At 42.5% G+C, this 16,495-nt stretch overlaps 1 protein-coding gene across 2 annotated transcripts in view; it reads left to right on the forward strand.

Moving 5' to 3' along the window:
• Positions 1–1,143: 1,143 nt before the first annotated feature.
• SYT17 (synaptotagmin 17) overlaps positions 1,144–16,495 on the forward strand; it is a 76,092-nt gene continuing 60,740 nt past the window's right edge. Inside the window, exon 1 of one of the 2 annotated variants that reach the window (XM_069981960.1) lies at positions 1,144–1,435. In XM_069981960.1, coding sequence (XP_069838061.1) covers positions 1,421–1,435 — 15 coding nt within the window. In that variant the 5' untranslated portion in view covers positions 1,144–1,420. Of the gene's footprint in view, positions 1,436–14,206; positions 14,285–16,495 lie in introns of those variants that run through there. The other variant, XM_069981961.1, reaches the window with a different exon arrangement.

The following is a 16,495-nucleotide window of genomic DNA, read 5'->3' on the forward strand; positions in this document are numbered from 1 at the left end:
CACAGAATTCATTGGGCCCAACAGAATTATGTAGATAGGGAAAATTACTGTGGGTTTTTGAGTTAAAGGTATGTATAAATTTAATTGAAGTACAATGCACCTCTTTTTACTGGAATAACACATTTTTTTTTTAGACAAGCGCCAAACTGGTAAAGCAAAATTAATAACTCCAAAATCCAAATAGGGAAAAACAAGACCAGCTTGTGCAAATTTTTTACAAAAAGCAAATGAATAAATACTTCTGATTTAGATATAAATATGAAAAAAGGTACAAAGAATAAAATGATCATCAAAACTATTTGCCACTTTGTCCACAAGGTGGCAGTATAAAGCCAATCTTCACACTGGGAAACCTCCAGACAGAATTTAGTTAAAATGAGAATATCCAAGGCAGTTAGGGCATGGTAGGAGTTGTAGTTTTTTTTTTTTTTTTTTACAGATGGAGAGCCACAGGTGAGTTAGTGTGTGTGTGTGTGTGTCACCTTTAGGTTTTATTTTTTTGCAAAAACAAATTGTATTTTTATACAATATTGATAAATATTTGTTTTTTTCACATGTAAAGATGAGTCTGACCCAGCCACCTCCCTAGACATAGTGGTCAGAGTTATTCCCTTACCAGTGCTGACTGGGAGTACACTAAGGAATAAGTTGGCCATGCTGTTACAGAGGATTATCACTTTTAATAAGTGACAGCACAAAAAATTTAACTAAAAAGAACTAAAAGAAGGATGGTTAACAGGAGGGGTCTGCCTTACCATTGATAAATGATTGTTATTTTTCACATGAATGGAGCTAAGTTGTAATATCAGGCCCATCTGCACATACAGACCCAAATATAATATAATCTGGATTAATAGCACAGAAATTTTTTTTTTAATATGAAGCAATTTGTAATAACAGACCTAGTTTTTATGGTGGGAACATCACTGAACATCACTGAGCATGACATCTACGTTCATTTTATGTCGCCTTAAGGTTTTTAGAAAGTAAAAGACAAAATTATATACAGCTGGCTGCCTGTAGGTGGCGACAGTGAGTCTGTGATAGAAAGATAGTCACTATTCAAAACAAAACAGGGAGAGCAGGCAAAGAGGACACTTCTAATCAAAGCAACACAGTGTGTAAGTGACAGGGAGGAGGGAGCCTTTCCCAGAAGCAGGTTCAGCCACTTTAACTATCCCCCCAAACAAAACAGGGGACATCTGATGTAACCTGCAAGCCACAAGTGGGAGTAGCCTCCTGTCTACTGATGGGGAAGTGTCACCATGAAGGAGAAGAGCCATCCTGCTCTCTGATCATCAACTAAACAAGTCACGTCTTCTCTATTTTTTTGTTGTTGTTGCTTTTATTAAGGGAAAAGAGGAAAAAGAGGAAGGCCATGTACGGGCAACCCCGGCACCTGATGGCACTGTGAGTGAAGATGGCATATATACAGGTAGGTGGCATTCACACTTTAACTCATAGATGAAAATCAAGTTTCTGGTAGGAACTTGCGAAAGCTTCAGCCAATGAACAAGTCAATAGGCATAGGCTGCAAAAGGATGGGCTGTGACTGCAAGGTACTAATAACATATCAGAGAATGAAGCTGCTGGATGGAGACATCAGCAGGATGGGGACTGGAGAAGAACTTTGTATATACACAAATATACAGGGAATATACTATATGTATTACCCATAATATACTACCTACATATTCACTATATTACATATTCTTTTGTTAACTTGATAATGAAGTAGGTTTGTATGGTTGGCCGTAAAAAAAGCATGATGTATAATATGTGTGATGTCTCCAGGAGTTGTCGCAAATGACACGCTTAACTCAATTACTGTACATTGACAAATTAAACACAGCTACATCTGTGCCTGTCTGGGTGTTTAAATCTCTATTTATACATCCTTCTTATGTCTATCATCTGTCTACATGACATAAACTGTGTATATATATATATATATATATATATATGAATCTACCGTTACAATGAGAAAAAAAGTTTAACCTTGCAAAGTATAAAGCTAGAATAAAAATATAATATAAATAAAATATAATCTGATTTTTCCAAATATTTTTGTTCCACCTGAAAAATGGCAACCATGAAAAAAATTGTGATTTTATCCCAACATGCTTGTGATGTGTCACCATAAACTTTGTTAGAGAGACAACAACCCCCTTTCCACTACTCTGCCCCCCTGTGAATCCAGCATACTAATATAACAGTACTATAGAGCTGTACATGCTCCACCATTAGGCACCATCTTTTTCCCCAGGTTTTGTGGTGGTTGATATTTGCCAACAGCCTATACTGGTAATTTTATAGGACCATGAGTACCTAGTGGTATTGGTGCCAGTCGTGGCTTCTATTGCTAAGCAACAGCAACAGTATTTGTGTTGTTTCCCTGTTTAAGAACTTTCATAATCATTTCAACTGTTTACAAGATTGGAGTTCCCCTTTAAATAAGGCTTAGCAGGGAAGTGTTTATGATGAGAAGCTTAACCCCTTAGGGACACAGCCAGTTTTGGCGTTTATGACACGGCCACATTTTTCAAATATGACGTGTCACTTTAAGCATCAATAACTTTGGAATGTTTTTACCAATCCTTGTGATTTCAAGATAGTTTTTTTTTTCCCCGTGAAATAATCTACTTTAGGTTAGTGGAAAATTTGGGTTGGTAGCTTTAGCCTTTTCCCCCCTTTTATTAGAGAATTCAACATACAAACATTAAAAATCAACCGATCCATGTCTAGATACAACCACTATTTTGCTACATCTTTAACCATATGTCTTTTTTAACGTTCCACCTCATGACAACACAAAAAAAGAATTAACACCCCATTTCTCCTCCCGGAGGGTGCGTATCCATGGACGCCATCCATTCATTACATCTCCTTAGCCCTTACCATCTACTATTTGTAACTTAAAACTTCATGTCCCAGCCGAGCAGAAGGCCGCAGGAGAACAGAACCTGCCCCTACCCACCCGGGTGACCCACTTGCCCCCCAGGCCCCTGCCTCCGCCGGACCGAAAAAAAAGGGAAAAATAGCATTTCTTGTTCTTAAGAACAAGGGGGAACGATCTGAGGTTAGTTAGGGGAAAATCAGATGCAGCGAGAAAATATTATAATACTGAAAGAGTAGTAGATGCTTGGAACAAACTTCCTGCCAATGTGGTTAAACTATAGTAATTGAATGTTAGCATGGGGTATGACAAAGAGCAATGTAGTATATTGCTTATCATGGGGTTTATTAGTATGTGACATGTAGACAGCTGAGCAGCATATTGAAGGCAGCTTGTTCTCTGGCTCCTGTGAGTTTGGATGGTGCTGGGTGGAGCTGGCACTTCCATTGGTTAAGGCTTTTATACACACACGGAGAACAGTATCTGCAAAGCAACAAGTGAACGTCAGCAACAGATGTTGCTCCTTTAATACAAATGGGCTTCTGTGTCAGTGTCAGGTTACTCTACGCTATCCATAACTAATAGCAGTGTTTGTATGCTTGTATTGTGTTCTTTTCCTGGACAACATGCTGACACGGTGGCTATTCTGTTTTCATGTTACTTTCCCATCTATCAGTCACATTATCATCCTAGTTTAATCTGGATTATGGTGTGATGTATTGGCAATCCTATTTTATACACATTTTATACACATACATGCACATTTCATACACATACATATATGACATAGTTGGAGTGATAATTGTGGGGCTTTTTTCTAGCAAACTCCATAGATGCTCCGTCAGATTGAGATCAAGGGAATTTACAGGCCGAACTCTATGTTATGTTCCCCAACCCATTTCTGCATAAATTTTGCAGTGGGGGAAGATGTATTATTCTCCTAAAAGAGTCCAATTGCGTTCAAGGGATTTCATTTCCAAGAAGCCTGTGCAATATTGTTTAGCTAGGTGGCATGCTTTAGATTCTCATTCACATGGACGCCAGGACTCAAGGTTTCCCAGCAGATCATTGCCCAGAGCATCACACTACCTTCTTCCCATAGTATATCCAAGCGCCATCTTTTCCCTTGGCAAGTGATACCTTGGCACCTGCCATCCACATGATGTACATGAAAATGTGAATTTTCAGACCAGGCCACTTTTTTTCCATTTCCCCATTGTGCCCATTGTAGGCACTTTTGGAGGAGGACAGAGGGCAGCATGAGCACTCTGAGCAGTCTATAGCCACTCTTCGTTCCCCGCTCGCTGCCACCGCTATTACACGTGGCGGCAGCGGGCAGGTGAGTGCGGGAGGGGCGGCTGGGAGCTGCGGGGGAGCTGCACAGGTGATCGCTAGATCGTCCGGGCAGCCCATAAATGATAGCGGTGGTCTGCTGCCACCGCTCTTGTTTCATGGAGCAACGGCAGCAGATCGCTGCTATATCAGTCGTTTGTTTTTCAACATGTTTGAAAGCCAAACAACTGCAACATCAGACGATATGAACGATGTTGGCTGATCGTTGCCTTCTATTCCACGGGATGATTATCGGCCATAACGGCAGATATCGGCCGATAATTGTTCCATGGAATAGAGCCTTAAGATTCAGTCCACAGCATGTCTGTACACCGAGTGTGAATGCCAGAAAGGCTCCACTCACCTAATGGAGGCTATAAGAGTGTCCTGCAAGTCCAGGAACAGCCACTAGGGACTACCCCTCCCCCCCCCCCCAATTGACAAGTTACCACAGTCCAAAGGGTTTTTAAACCCTCTGCAACACCATAGCATTGCAGAGTGAATCATAGCTTATCTTTGAGCCTATGTCGTTTTCATTCTGGCCATGATTTGAGCAGTATGAAATCACTGACAGGTTTCCTTTAATATTATGTGGACATCCTTTAATCTTCACACTGACCACCAAATAACTGTGCAAAATGTAGCATCTAACTACATCAACTTTCCACAAACGGGGTCACTCTACACACCTGGCTGTATTCCTGAGAACCGGCTTTAGGTCAGTTCCTACCATGCAACTGTTAATCCTACAACACTACAAGAATCAATCTGTGGCCTCCATCTTACATTCTCAAGTACGAAGAACAAATTCAGAGCCTTACCATTACATTGACATTACCATTACATTGATTTCACACAGATTCTTAAGGTACTACACACGTTGTTACTACCTCTCAACACCAATACCACTGTGTGAAGTGTATCTGCCCCACAGTTAACATCCTTATGCATATCAAGAGGACATAACATCACATCACCTACAAACATAGGTCCACAGTTACAAATACAAAGTCCAAACATCTGTATCAAAGCACCCCATCTGCCCGGCCCCTTCTTTGGGAAGTATTTAATGCTCTTAGTGTGCTTCTTTTCTCTCTTAACCCCTAGACGACTGATGCTGTACAGGTATGGCATGAGCACCTGTGACCAGACGACCCACCTTGTACCTGTAAGCCATTATTTGCTACGGCGATATGAAGTTGTTTTTTTTTTCAATTTCACCCCATAAAAAATATTTTTGGGGGTCCGTCAAACATTTTATAGGAAATTGAAAGGCACTAATTTAAGTACACTTATTCATGAAAAATAAAACAAGCCCTTACATGGCCCTGTAGATGGAGAGATAAAAGCACTATAGTTCTTAGAAGGCGAGGAGAAAAAAATGAAAATGCAAAAATTATAACTGGCCTGGTCATTTAGGTCATTTAGGGCTGGATCATGAAGGGGTTAAACAAAAGGCACAAGTAGTGGCTTGACCACACACTGACTTACTGGTATCAGCTCTTTATATAAGCACCTAGTTTCTACAATAGTTATTTTCAGCATGAACTTATACTGTATACAGTACATTGCATTACTAATAGATATTTAACAGTCAGGAATAAATATATACATATTTACATAGTCGTATTCATAGTATCTTTCACATAAGCCATCTGTAAAAATTAAATGGTCACTGTTGTTTTAAATCACTTTCCTCCATTTGAGCCTATGATTTCAAAATCACTTCATTTACTAAAAATGACACCTTACCCCCACAAGAACTGCTCTAAACTCTTGGTCACTAGGTCTCCCTTCTCTGAAATCTCATGTCCACTGTCTGTTGTCAGGGGAAATTTGTCTTTAGTAACACCCTGAGCAAGACAACTTATACTAATACAACTTATATTACACCATGGTGTAATATACCATAGAGTGCAGGAGAAGGAGAGCCTAAGAAAGAGAGAGATAGAGACTAAGTTGAGTACCTGCAAGCTATTACCCTTCAAGTGCTGTGCTGTGATTGGTTAGAGGTCAGGGAATTAAAAAAAAAACTGCTTGTATACTACTAGCAAACAGCCCTGGTTCCACCATCTGAAATGTAGTAACATAGTAACATAGTTAATAAGGTTGAAAGAAGACAAGAGTCCATCAGGATCAACCTAAAGAAACCCTACTGTGTTGATCCAGAGGAAGGCAAAACCCCTATGAGGCAGATGACAATTGCCCAATCACAGGGAGAATATTCCTTCCCGACTTCAATGGCAATCAGAATAATCCCTGGATCAATGTATCACCAGAAATCTAGTGCCCATAACTTGTAATATTATATTTTTCATTAAAATCATCCAGGCCTCCCTTAAAATTATTTAATGACTTATTAAGTGAATGAGAAATAGCTGTGTACCATAGAGATGACTCCCAGGGTATCAAAAATCGGATAAAATCATGCAGTTTTTTTTTTGTTTTTTTTAAACAATAGGTACACTTTAAGCTTGGGTTCTCAACAACCTTTGGCACCATAACTCTATATCCGTTATCATAATTTATGTGCTGTACTTTATCATAAACTCATTGTGTCTATTTCATCCTCGGTATTAGCTCAGTCCTTCATGTTCAGCTATATCTGATGTTTTCTTGACATTTCGCAGCCTTTTTCAGCTATTTGATGACCTTCAGTACCGCTGTATGTAATACTTTTCATATATGTATCACCTTTTCAAGCTTTTATGCTACATTTGTCTTTATTTCTGTCTCTTGACTTTATATCAGGACCCTAGTCCTCCTCCTTAAAGGGATATATAGCTCTACCTTGAAGCATTATGTTAAGTATAACATATTTAAAAAATACAAATGCCCTGTTTGAGAGATATATACTTACTAATCCCCCATTTTCCTGCTTTGTTTTGATAACCTATTGCCCTTGGTTATGCTCTTGGGTATCCATGAAGGTGGGCTGCACTTGCTCAGGGCATTTTTTTGCATTGGTATTAGCAGGAGGTCCTTATTGCACATCCAATTTTACTAAAGAAAACAGTACATTTTTACTTTTTTTTTACATATAGATATATGGTCGTATTTGATATCTGATTTTACCAACGTTGCTTTGTGGCACAACCCCTTTAAGTATCTTTACCCTATACAAGTATTTTTGTGCAGAGGTTTTCTGTTTATTTTATACACTCATTTTCTTCCTATAAAACAGTGCTGGATATCTGCCAGGTATCATTTGTAGGTCATGGAGCAGCTCTGCTTTCTGTATCTGCATCGGCCCAGAATGCCAGGCCCAGTGCACATGGCTTTACATAAACCTAATTATCCTGTGTATTTTTGCTCATTGCATACTGGACCCTATGGTTGGTCTGAATTGGTTAACTATTCTATTAGTTTAAACCCCCACTATGTTCACACGACATATGTTTTGCATAAATCACGGCTGCAGTACCGGCAGGGATGATCTTCAGTAACACCGGCCGCATTGACTTTAAAAAGGATCGAAAAAGATGGGAAAATGCAGTGTGAAACAGGCTGAAATGGAAACTTAGCCTTAGACTTAGGCCAACCACTGGCTGTGGCACTGTCCTGCTTCAGCGCGTGACCGTCTGTCTCAGAAGTAGTGGCTAAGACCCTGGGCAGCGGGGTTAGTATATATACCCTTTTAAGGATAAAGTATATACTAGAAGCTGTTGAAGGCATGCATGAAAAGGAATCTTGTGTTGTGTAACCATAAGCCAAAACTAGTGCACTCAAGGAGCCTTGGGTATGGGAATGTATCTATGACGTGTCTATACCCATCTATACTGGTGTAGCTATGATGGAGGCAAACCACGCAGCTGCCATACAGATCGCACCATGGAGGGGGGGAACTAGACGTGGTCTGTCTCCATGGTAGGACGACTCACACCAGTGAATCACTGCCCCTTCCCCCTCCAACAGCCACTGACCCACCCCCACCCCATACACATATAGGGACAAGAGAGCTCAGAGCACACACGCTCCCCTCCCGGCCCGGAGGGGAGTGCGTGTGCCCTGGGTGAGCAGGGTGGGAGAGAGAGGATATATCGAGTATGTGCCCCCCTGCTGCCCTTCTGCCCAGATCACCCCAAGCTTCCTCTCTTCCCCAATCACCCCCAGCTGTCCTCGTCCCCCAGTCTGCCCCAGTCACCCCCAGCTGCCCTTCTGCCCCAGTCACAACCAGCTACTCTCCTGTCCCAGTCACCCCCAGCTGTCCCAGCTTCTCCTCTGCCCCAGTCACCGCCAGCTGTCCCCCTGCCCAAGTCACCCCGCTGCCCCAGTCAATCCCAGCTGACCCCCTGCCCAAGTCACCCCCTGCCCGAGACACCCCCAGCTGTCCTCATGCCCCAGTCACCCCCAGCTGCAGGACCAGGTATAGATTTTAAGGACACCCTTTTAATCGAATATTGTGTCTAGTTCTGACTACTATTTGCTGAACAAAGATGCTTTCTCAGTATTGCAGCAATTTAATAGCAGTTGATACATTCTCAAGAGGCATCTTGTAGCAGCACTGTAGGACTAAGGTGTCGTCGTGCGAAGGTATGAGTATTACTGTTTATATACCAGCCATAACAGATTATAGTTCAGGTTATTAGCATGTAAGGATTTCAGAGTTGGGACTATTCCCCGATATTAGAACGAAATGTAATACAGGAGTGAGGGCCTTTTCCCATGTTAGGAATCTACATGTTGTCAGACAGGGTTGAAATGCATGGCTCTGAAATATAGGTGTCATGGGGCCCTTTCTGGAGGACATAGTAGTATACATTAAATAAAATTGTCTAGTTCCTATGAAAAGTTATGGTTCCTATACACGTTATCCTCCATGCTGAGCGTTCATATGTACAGAGAGAAGAGAAGACCAATGGTCGATAGTTATTGGTGTATGGCCACCTTTAGAGTAAGGCCATAGAAAATACCTTAGATTTATCAAAATGTCAAGCTGTTTGATAAATCTGTTATTCTGTCTAGGTTTAGACCAACTATTCATTGGCTTAAAGGGGTACGCGAAATCCGGTTAAAAAAAATGCTGCAGAAGCATGTGGCATCACTTACCTGTCTGCTACAGTTCTGAAAACTCCAATCATTTATTTTTGTGGGTTTATAATAATCCTCTCCAATACCATGTCCTCCCACTAATCTCTGGTTAATTGGTTGCTCAATACCACAATCCCCACGATGCATTGCTTTCCATCACAACCCTCCCACCCTGTCTACTCCCTTCCCACAGCACTCCTGCCCAGAGTTGTTGCAGAACATTTCAGTACACAGCAGACTGTTGCTCTGTACCTGAATTTAAATCATGTCAAAAGTTTTTTCAAATGACAGTGACACTTTTAAGTTGCAGTGGTTTCTAGATAGAATTTCAAACAAATTTGGTAATAGCCCTCGTTCTAAAGTAGTCTGTCGGGGTAAGTCTAGGAGACCACCCACTTGGGTTGGTTTTGTGTTGTTCTTCCAATGGGTAGCACTTACTTTACATGCTCATTGACTAAATTAAAGGAGTTAAAGTGCGATTTCTAAAATGTGGGAGCCGGCAGGGGCAGGGCCGAAATTGATTACAAGTACTAACTTACCTCTTCCCGTGCCCACGGTGAGCGGCGGACCCCCTCCAGAAGCCATTATCCCCCGGGTTGTGATGACGTCATGACTCAAGGGAAAATGCCTTTCCCAGCTGATGGACTGGCCGCTCAGCCAATCAGAGACTGGATTAGTGTCCCACCCCAGTGACTGACCGCCTGAGCAGCCAGTCCATCAGCCAGGTTGTGATGTGTCAGCTCCGGAGATCCTGAAGCCCGGTAGGGGTCCTGAGGCTGGTCCCCCCGATCACCACAGGCATAGGGAGAGGTAAGTTAGCACTTGTAATCAATTTCCACCCTGCCCCTGCTGGCTGCAGGGTTTTAGAAATCACCTGACTTCTCCTTTAAGAAGGAGATGTTGGAATTGAATGAAACTTTTTATGTGTGAATATAATGATGATATAGAATGAAAGGATCTGTTAATTGGAGAAAACTGTACAATTAGATGGAGGCACTAATACCCTGTTAAAATATCTAACCACTGAGTTAGTCAAAAATCACCCTATACTTCCCATCGAAATAAGGGTTAAAAATTGTAACTTTTATTGATGCCAAGGTTAAAGGACAACTCCCGCGGGACCCCCCCCCCAAAAAAAAAAACACAGACACACACAGACACCATACTCACCATCCCTCCGGTGATGATCGCCACTCCATTCGCCCGCCGTCCGCCTCACCGTCACCGCCGTCCGCCGTCCAGCGATGTCTCTGATTTCCGGGTCCTGGGGATGAAAAAAGGCTGCCAGTGCGCTTGCCTTTTCATTGGCTGGAGCGCATCACATGGCTTCCAGCAACTTCAGCCAATCAGGGCTGACGAAGCTGGAAGCCATGTGATGCGCTCCATCCAATGAAAAGGCTGCTGGTGCGCATGTGCACCAGCAGCCTTTTCCGTCCCATTCACTCTCTATGAAGACGCCAAGGAGGAAGAAGACCCGGACCGCCCCCCCCGGCTCTGACGTCGTCGTCACCAGATGCCGCCCGGGAGAAGAGGACCGTGACGATCGTAATAGGTAATGTATATATTCTTTAACTTCCGGGCGGGGGGTCGGGGGTCCGAAAGTGGGGGAAGGGGGCCAGACCGGGTATTTAATCACATTACAAAGTTATATAACTTTGTAATGTGTGTTAAATAAGCTAAAAAAATTTTTCGTGGGAGTTGTCCTTTAAAAACTCAGCTTAAATCCTTAATTTCAGTAAGAAAAATGCTCCATATATTATTGTCTAAACTGTTGTTAAGTGTTGCTGGTATATCTGCAGCATATACCGATTAGTTGGACCCATAGCTGTTGCTTAAAAACTACTCTCCCTTCCCAACATTTCTCTACATTAATATCTTTCTCAAGTTAATATGGCGAAATTCATATTGCCTGTGCCACTTGTGTCTAAACGGTTGATGAGAAAACTGGGGGAGCTGCTCATGTTTGTCGGAGCCTGTCAGCTGTGTGCACTCTTTAATGTAACCACTCCTCACAAAACCTTCTATCAGTTTGGTCAGAATTGTCTATATCAGGGGTGTCAACTTCAGATAGCTGCTTTTAATCCAAGATCTGACCTGTCTGTTCGGCAGGTGATGCAGTTATTGTTCTAAAAAACAACTTTTAAACTTTCAGCCCTGTGTCAAACTGGCGTGGCCTAGAGTATCTGTGCATTAGGCTGGCACAACCTCTCTGTCCCTCCTCCCCGCCCTTCTCAGCATTAGGAATGCTCCAGGCTGGTATTCTCCTATTCATCCGCTGTGTGAGCACGGCACATGGGCTGGATCGTTAAGGCACCTGTGCAGTGTTCACTGACGAGGAATAGGAAATATCCTGCCAGTGGCATTCCCAGTGATGAATAGGGTGGTGAGGATGGACGGAGGTGTGGTGCAAGGTTAGGGCACAGATACTCTAGGCTATGACAATTTGACACAGGGCTGCAAGTTTAAGGGTAGACAATAACTGCATCACCTGCCGAACGGACCCGAGGACAGATCTTGGATTAAAAGCAGCTATCAGAAGGTACAAGTGGTTTGGAGGGGGGAACAGATTGTGGGTACAGAGTCGCTTTAAGGCAGGAAACATCCAGTGTCATAGGTGGTACATACAATAGGGACATAGATTCCAGTGGCCTGGGCTGTCCACAGAACTTTGCGAATGATTAGATGCAGGGACGTGGGTCTGCTTGCTCTCCAGCCCCCCTGCATGGGCTCTTACCTCGCCACGCTCCTGCTTGCACTTCTTATTGCCTATGAGCATGCCCCAGCCTCCTATAGCGCATGAGCACCAAGCACTCCCTATAAATGTCTCCCTCCACCCTGACCCTGTGTTGGAGACTCTGAATGCTTCCTATAGCATGTATTCCCAGCTGCCCATGGTTCCTGCCTGTGGTTCCTGCCGACTGCCTTTGGTTCCAGCTTCCGAATGCTGTCCCAGTTTCAGCCGTGAGTCCTGCTGTGTTCCAGCCTGCCAGCCTACGTGTCTCCAGCTGCACCTGCCTCCGCTAACAAGCCAAGCCAGGGGGTTGCCTGCTGCAGCAAGTCCTTCCCGCCTTGCATTGGCCCATTAGACTCCACTACCTGGTGTGGCCTAGCCATCACTAGCTGTGGTACAGCAGATCCACAACTCCAGACATTACAGATGCATGAGTGTGCTTAGACAGCCAAGCCAATTCTTGTATATAACAAACCTTATCCAGCCACCAATTTCCAGTCAAAGACTATTGTAACTGTGTTTAAAAAAGTGCCACAAACCATGTACCATAATACTTGTGCCTGAAAGAATTTTTTTGTAGAATTTAATTTAATAATAGTAATAATATTTATAATAATTATAATATTTATTTGCATAGTGCCAACAGATTCCACAGCGCTTTTTTTTTGTTTTAAATACATAAGTGCAATACAGGTTGTTTATATAAAATTATACAATAAATAAATAAAAATAAAAACAATACATAATTAGAGACCTGCTCGTGAGAGCGTACAGACTAGGAGGACTGGGGTTTATATGAGAGGCAAAAAGGGCTTTATTTGCCAGTGTTCCAGTCCTTGTACATAAAGTCTCAAAGTGTCTGTAGCTAATTGGGCGAGCCAGTCACACGCCATTTTCTGAGTTCAGGTAGCAAGTATATTGTAGATGGCACCGAAGAGGTTATAGAGAGGATGCAGAAGGGATAGCAGGGAGGGAGACGAGATTAGGGAACGTTATAAGCCGCCTGAAGAGATGAGACTTCAGGGCATGCTAGAAACTGTGGGTATTTATTATGAAGCTGCATATGTGTTGCAGTCATTACCAGCATCTAACCTCAGCCTGGCCTGCTACTACAGTAAAGCCTGACTAAGGGTCCTATTCCATGGGCCGAGGAGGGCCCGATCAACGATGTAAACGAGCGGCGATCTGCTAGATCGCCGCTCGTTTACTGGGCCTATTCCACGGCCCGATGATCGTTGAGCGAGGGCTGCAAGGACATCGTTACCGATGTCCTTGCAGTTCTTGCAGCATACATTACCTGGCTGCAGGGCTTGTCCTCTGCTCTGTCTCCTCCCCGGGTCCCCCGCGCTCTATCTTCTGAATGGCCAGTAAGCTGACAGGCCACACTCAGCCAATCACAGGCCGCGGCGGTCCCGGCCTGTGATTGGCTGAGCGCTCCAGCGCTGACCGGCCATTCAGAAGATAGAGTGCGCGGGACCCGGGGATGAAGACAGCGCAGAGAAGAAGCCCTGCAGCCAGGTAATGTATGATGATGCTGCTGCTGCTGTTTCTTCTCAAATCGCCGGTCGCCCGCCGCGCACCGCTATTCAACCGTAGCGATGCGCGGTGGGGGAACAATGATTTTAGGTCTGGCCCTAAATGAACGATCAGCCGATGACACGATCATCGGCTGATCGTTCTCTCTATTTCACCAAACGATAATCGGCCGAATCGGGCCAAATGGGGCCGATCCGGCCGATTATCGTTACTGTGGAATAGGGCCCTTACGTGGGCTGTATCTGATACTGCAGCAAACCTCAAATCAAATTATTTCTAATACTGGACAATGCACCAAGCATCTTATGCTTCCTTATTTCATGTATTCCTCCTCTTCAGTCCGCCTCCCTGTTTTGTTTTGTTTTTTGTCCATATTTTCAAAGTTCTCTTTGCCATTTGTTGTTTTCCCACCTCCAATCTCTTAAGCCCTTAACCGTAATGTCTATACTACTCTTGTTCTGACCTTCAGTATGTTTTTATTCTCCATTTCCCTCCCACACTCATCTCCTCTTTATCACTTCTCATCCCGCCCACTACTTTTTTTTCTTCTTCTCTAAAGACCTTCTCTATTATCCTAACCCATTATTCTACATATATATGAAGGATTCTGTGGTATAATCTAGAAGCAAGCACATACTTAGCCATTGCTACGCAACTATCCCACTGTAATCAAATGTAATCTAATATATCAGTGGGTCTGGAATATCAGTGCAGCACACGCACAGTCTGCCTTGCATTGATTACCAAAGACAATGATTGTAAGTATTCCTATAACATCGAAAATGTTTCTGATTGTCATCGATTAGATCAGTATAATTTTCTCTCTATATGGTATAGAATTGTTGAGAGCTTATTTTCTAATAATGATGAGATATAATTGAATACAAAGAACCTATTATTGTATATTCTAAAACTATGTGACACTGTGTATCCATTGTGTGACCACCTAGTGTATTACTTTCTCATATATCGGAGCAGATCCTGTGATCTTTATCCAGTTCTCTCTTTTTAAGATCTTTAAGAAGGGTAGATATGCTTGTATGCTTGGCTTCCTATTACAATATAGCTCCATAAGGCTTAGGATCAGGTTTGGATGTGGACTTTCTACCTATTTGAGAAGGGGGATGTTTCCAAAGTAGGTGGGTCCTGGCAGCTGAAGTGTACAGATTTACAACAAATCTCTATAGTTTATAGCAGGACATTCAGAAGCTAATAATAATAATATAATAAAAAGAATGTTATTGATGTAAATAAATAACAATAGTGTTTAGAAGCTTTTATCATCAGGATTATTTGTATTGTATTGTATTGTATTGTATTCATACTTTGTATTGGTTTTGTTTCCTGTAATAGATGATGCTTGTAGCGTCAGTATTTGCAGTATTTGTACATTGTACATTAGGGGCTCTGACATTCACTGGCATCTGTATCATCTGCATTAAATATTAGAGTTATTATCTATAGATTATTCCTACTGACGTCTATTGCTTTTATAGTCAAATATGTGAAGTATTTACCTAATACAATATAACATGGATGGTCTGTGTAGAATGTCTTGTAGAGTTACATTCATTCTAATAGGATATAGTGGTCTCATTTTGTCAGGGTTCCATGGCAGGGTTTCTAGCATCCGTTTTAAAGTTCTCATGTGTTGGTATCATTAGATGACATATACAATGTACTGGAGAGGGTAGGGAATGGGGTATAGAATTCTGCTTTCCTGCTGGCTGTGTTGCTTTATACCCAAGCTACAGTAGATTTGTCTGAACCTATTTTGGGGTCTGAGGGGCTTATAATAGGGTCATGTGCACTATGCTCATTTAAAAGGACAGGGCATGGGTCTATGAAATGTTTGGGCTATCCATACCGTGTTATTGTATTGGCCATATGGTTGACAGTAGCAGTAGTGACCATAAACAATACAACCATCCTGTTTTCGTCACACTCATATGAAGAATCACGCATTAAAAGGAAACTAACAGCATGTTAGGAGACTCTGTTATATTCCCATAGAGCAGGGGACACTGAGAAGGAAGGTTATTTTTATTTTTAGCACAATTTACGTGATATTCATATGTAAATTAGGCGGTTGGTGCACTGGGGGCAGAGTAACTCTCAGTGCACTGACCCCCCCCCCCCCCCCTTCTTAGACTCATCATTCTGCAGTGATAAGTATTGGAGCGACGTCCCTGCGGGACAGACAGCAGTAGTCTCGCCCCAGTGCACCAAACTGCCAAATTTACATATTAATTAAACACTGAGGATAAGGTTAGAAAATGACCTTCATCCTCAGCGCCCTGTGTGCTATGGAATCATAATAATTGGTTACAGTCTTCTAACCTGCTGTTAGTTTCCCTTTAGAGTGCGTTCACACGTACAGGATCTGAAGCAGATTTGATGTCGCAGATTTGAAGCTGCAGATTCAAAGCCAATCAATTATGGGCCATCAAATCTGCTGCAGATTCTGTACGTGTGAACGTACCCTAACGGTTCAATAACTTAATCCCTGGTTTGGGGTTCCCTGGTCTGAAGAATTTTGGCAAACACTGTTATATAAGCATTGCCTACAGCTAGTGTTGAACAAGCACTAAAATGCTCGAGTGCTCATTACGTTATTATGTTATAATAACGTTACGGTTATTATCGAAATACCGCTGGAGATCTAATGTGTCTTTTAGTAATGTATTACATTTTTTCTTTGGAACGAGAAAATGCGGTATGATGCTCGACCGAGCACTATGCATAATAGAGCTTGCTCGCTCAATACTACTTGTGGCAAATGTTCACAATTGTTGAGGCTTGTTACTCTTTACAGCTTGGGTCATAACAAGCCTCCGATGCAGTCCATACATTATGATATATACAATGTTGCCAACCTTTAGTAATCCTTGCAGAGATACATTGAATCTGTCATGTTTGTATCACAGCTATAAACCGGATGAGACTTTTTCCACTGTAAAGCTCTCTCC

This window comes from Dendropsophus ebraccatus, chromosome 9 (assembly GCF_027789765.1).
Source record: "Dendropsophus ebraccatus isolate aDenEbr1 chromosome 9, aDenEbr1.pat, whole genome shotgun sequence".
NCBI classification, from domain to species: Eukaryota; Metazoa; Chordata; class Amphibia; order Anura; family Hylidae; genus Dendropsophus; species Dendropsophus ebraccatus.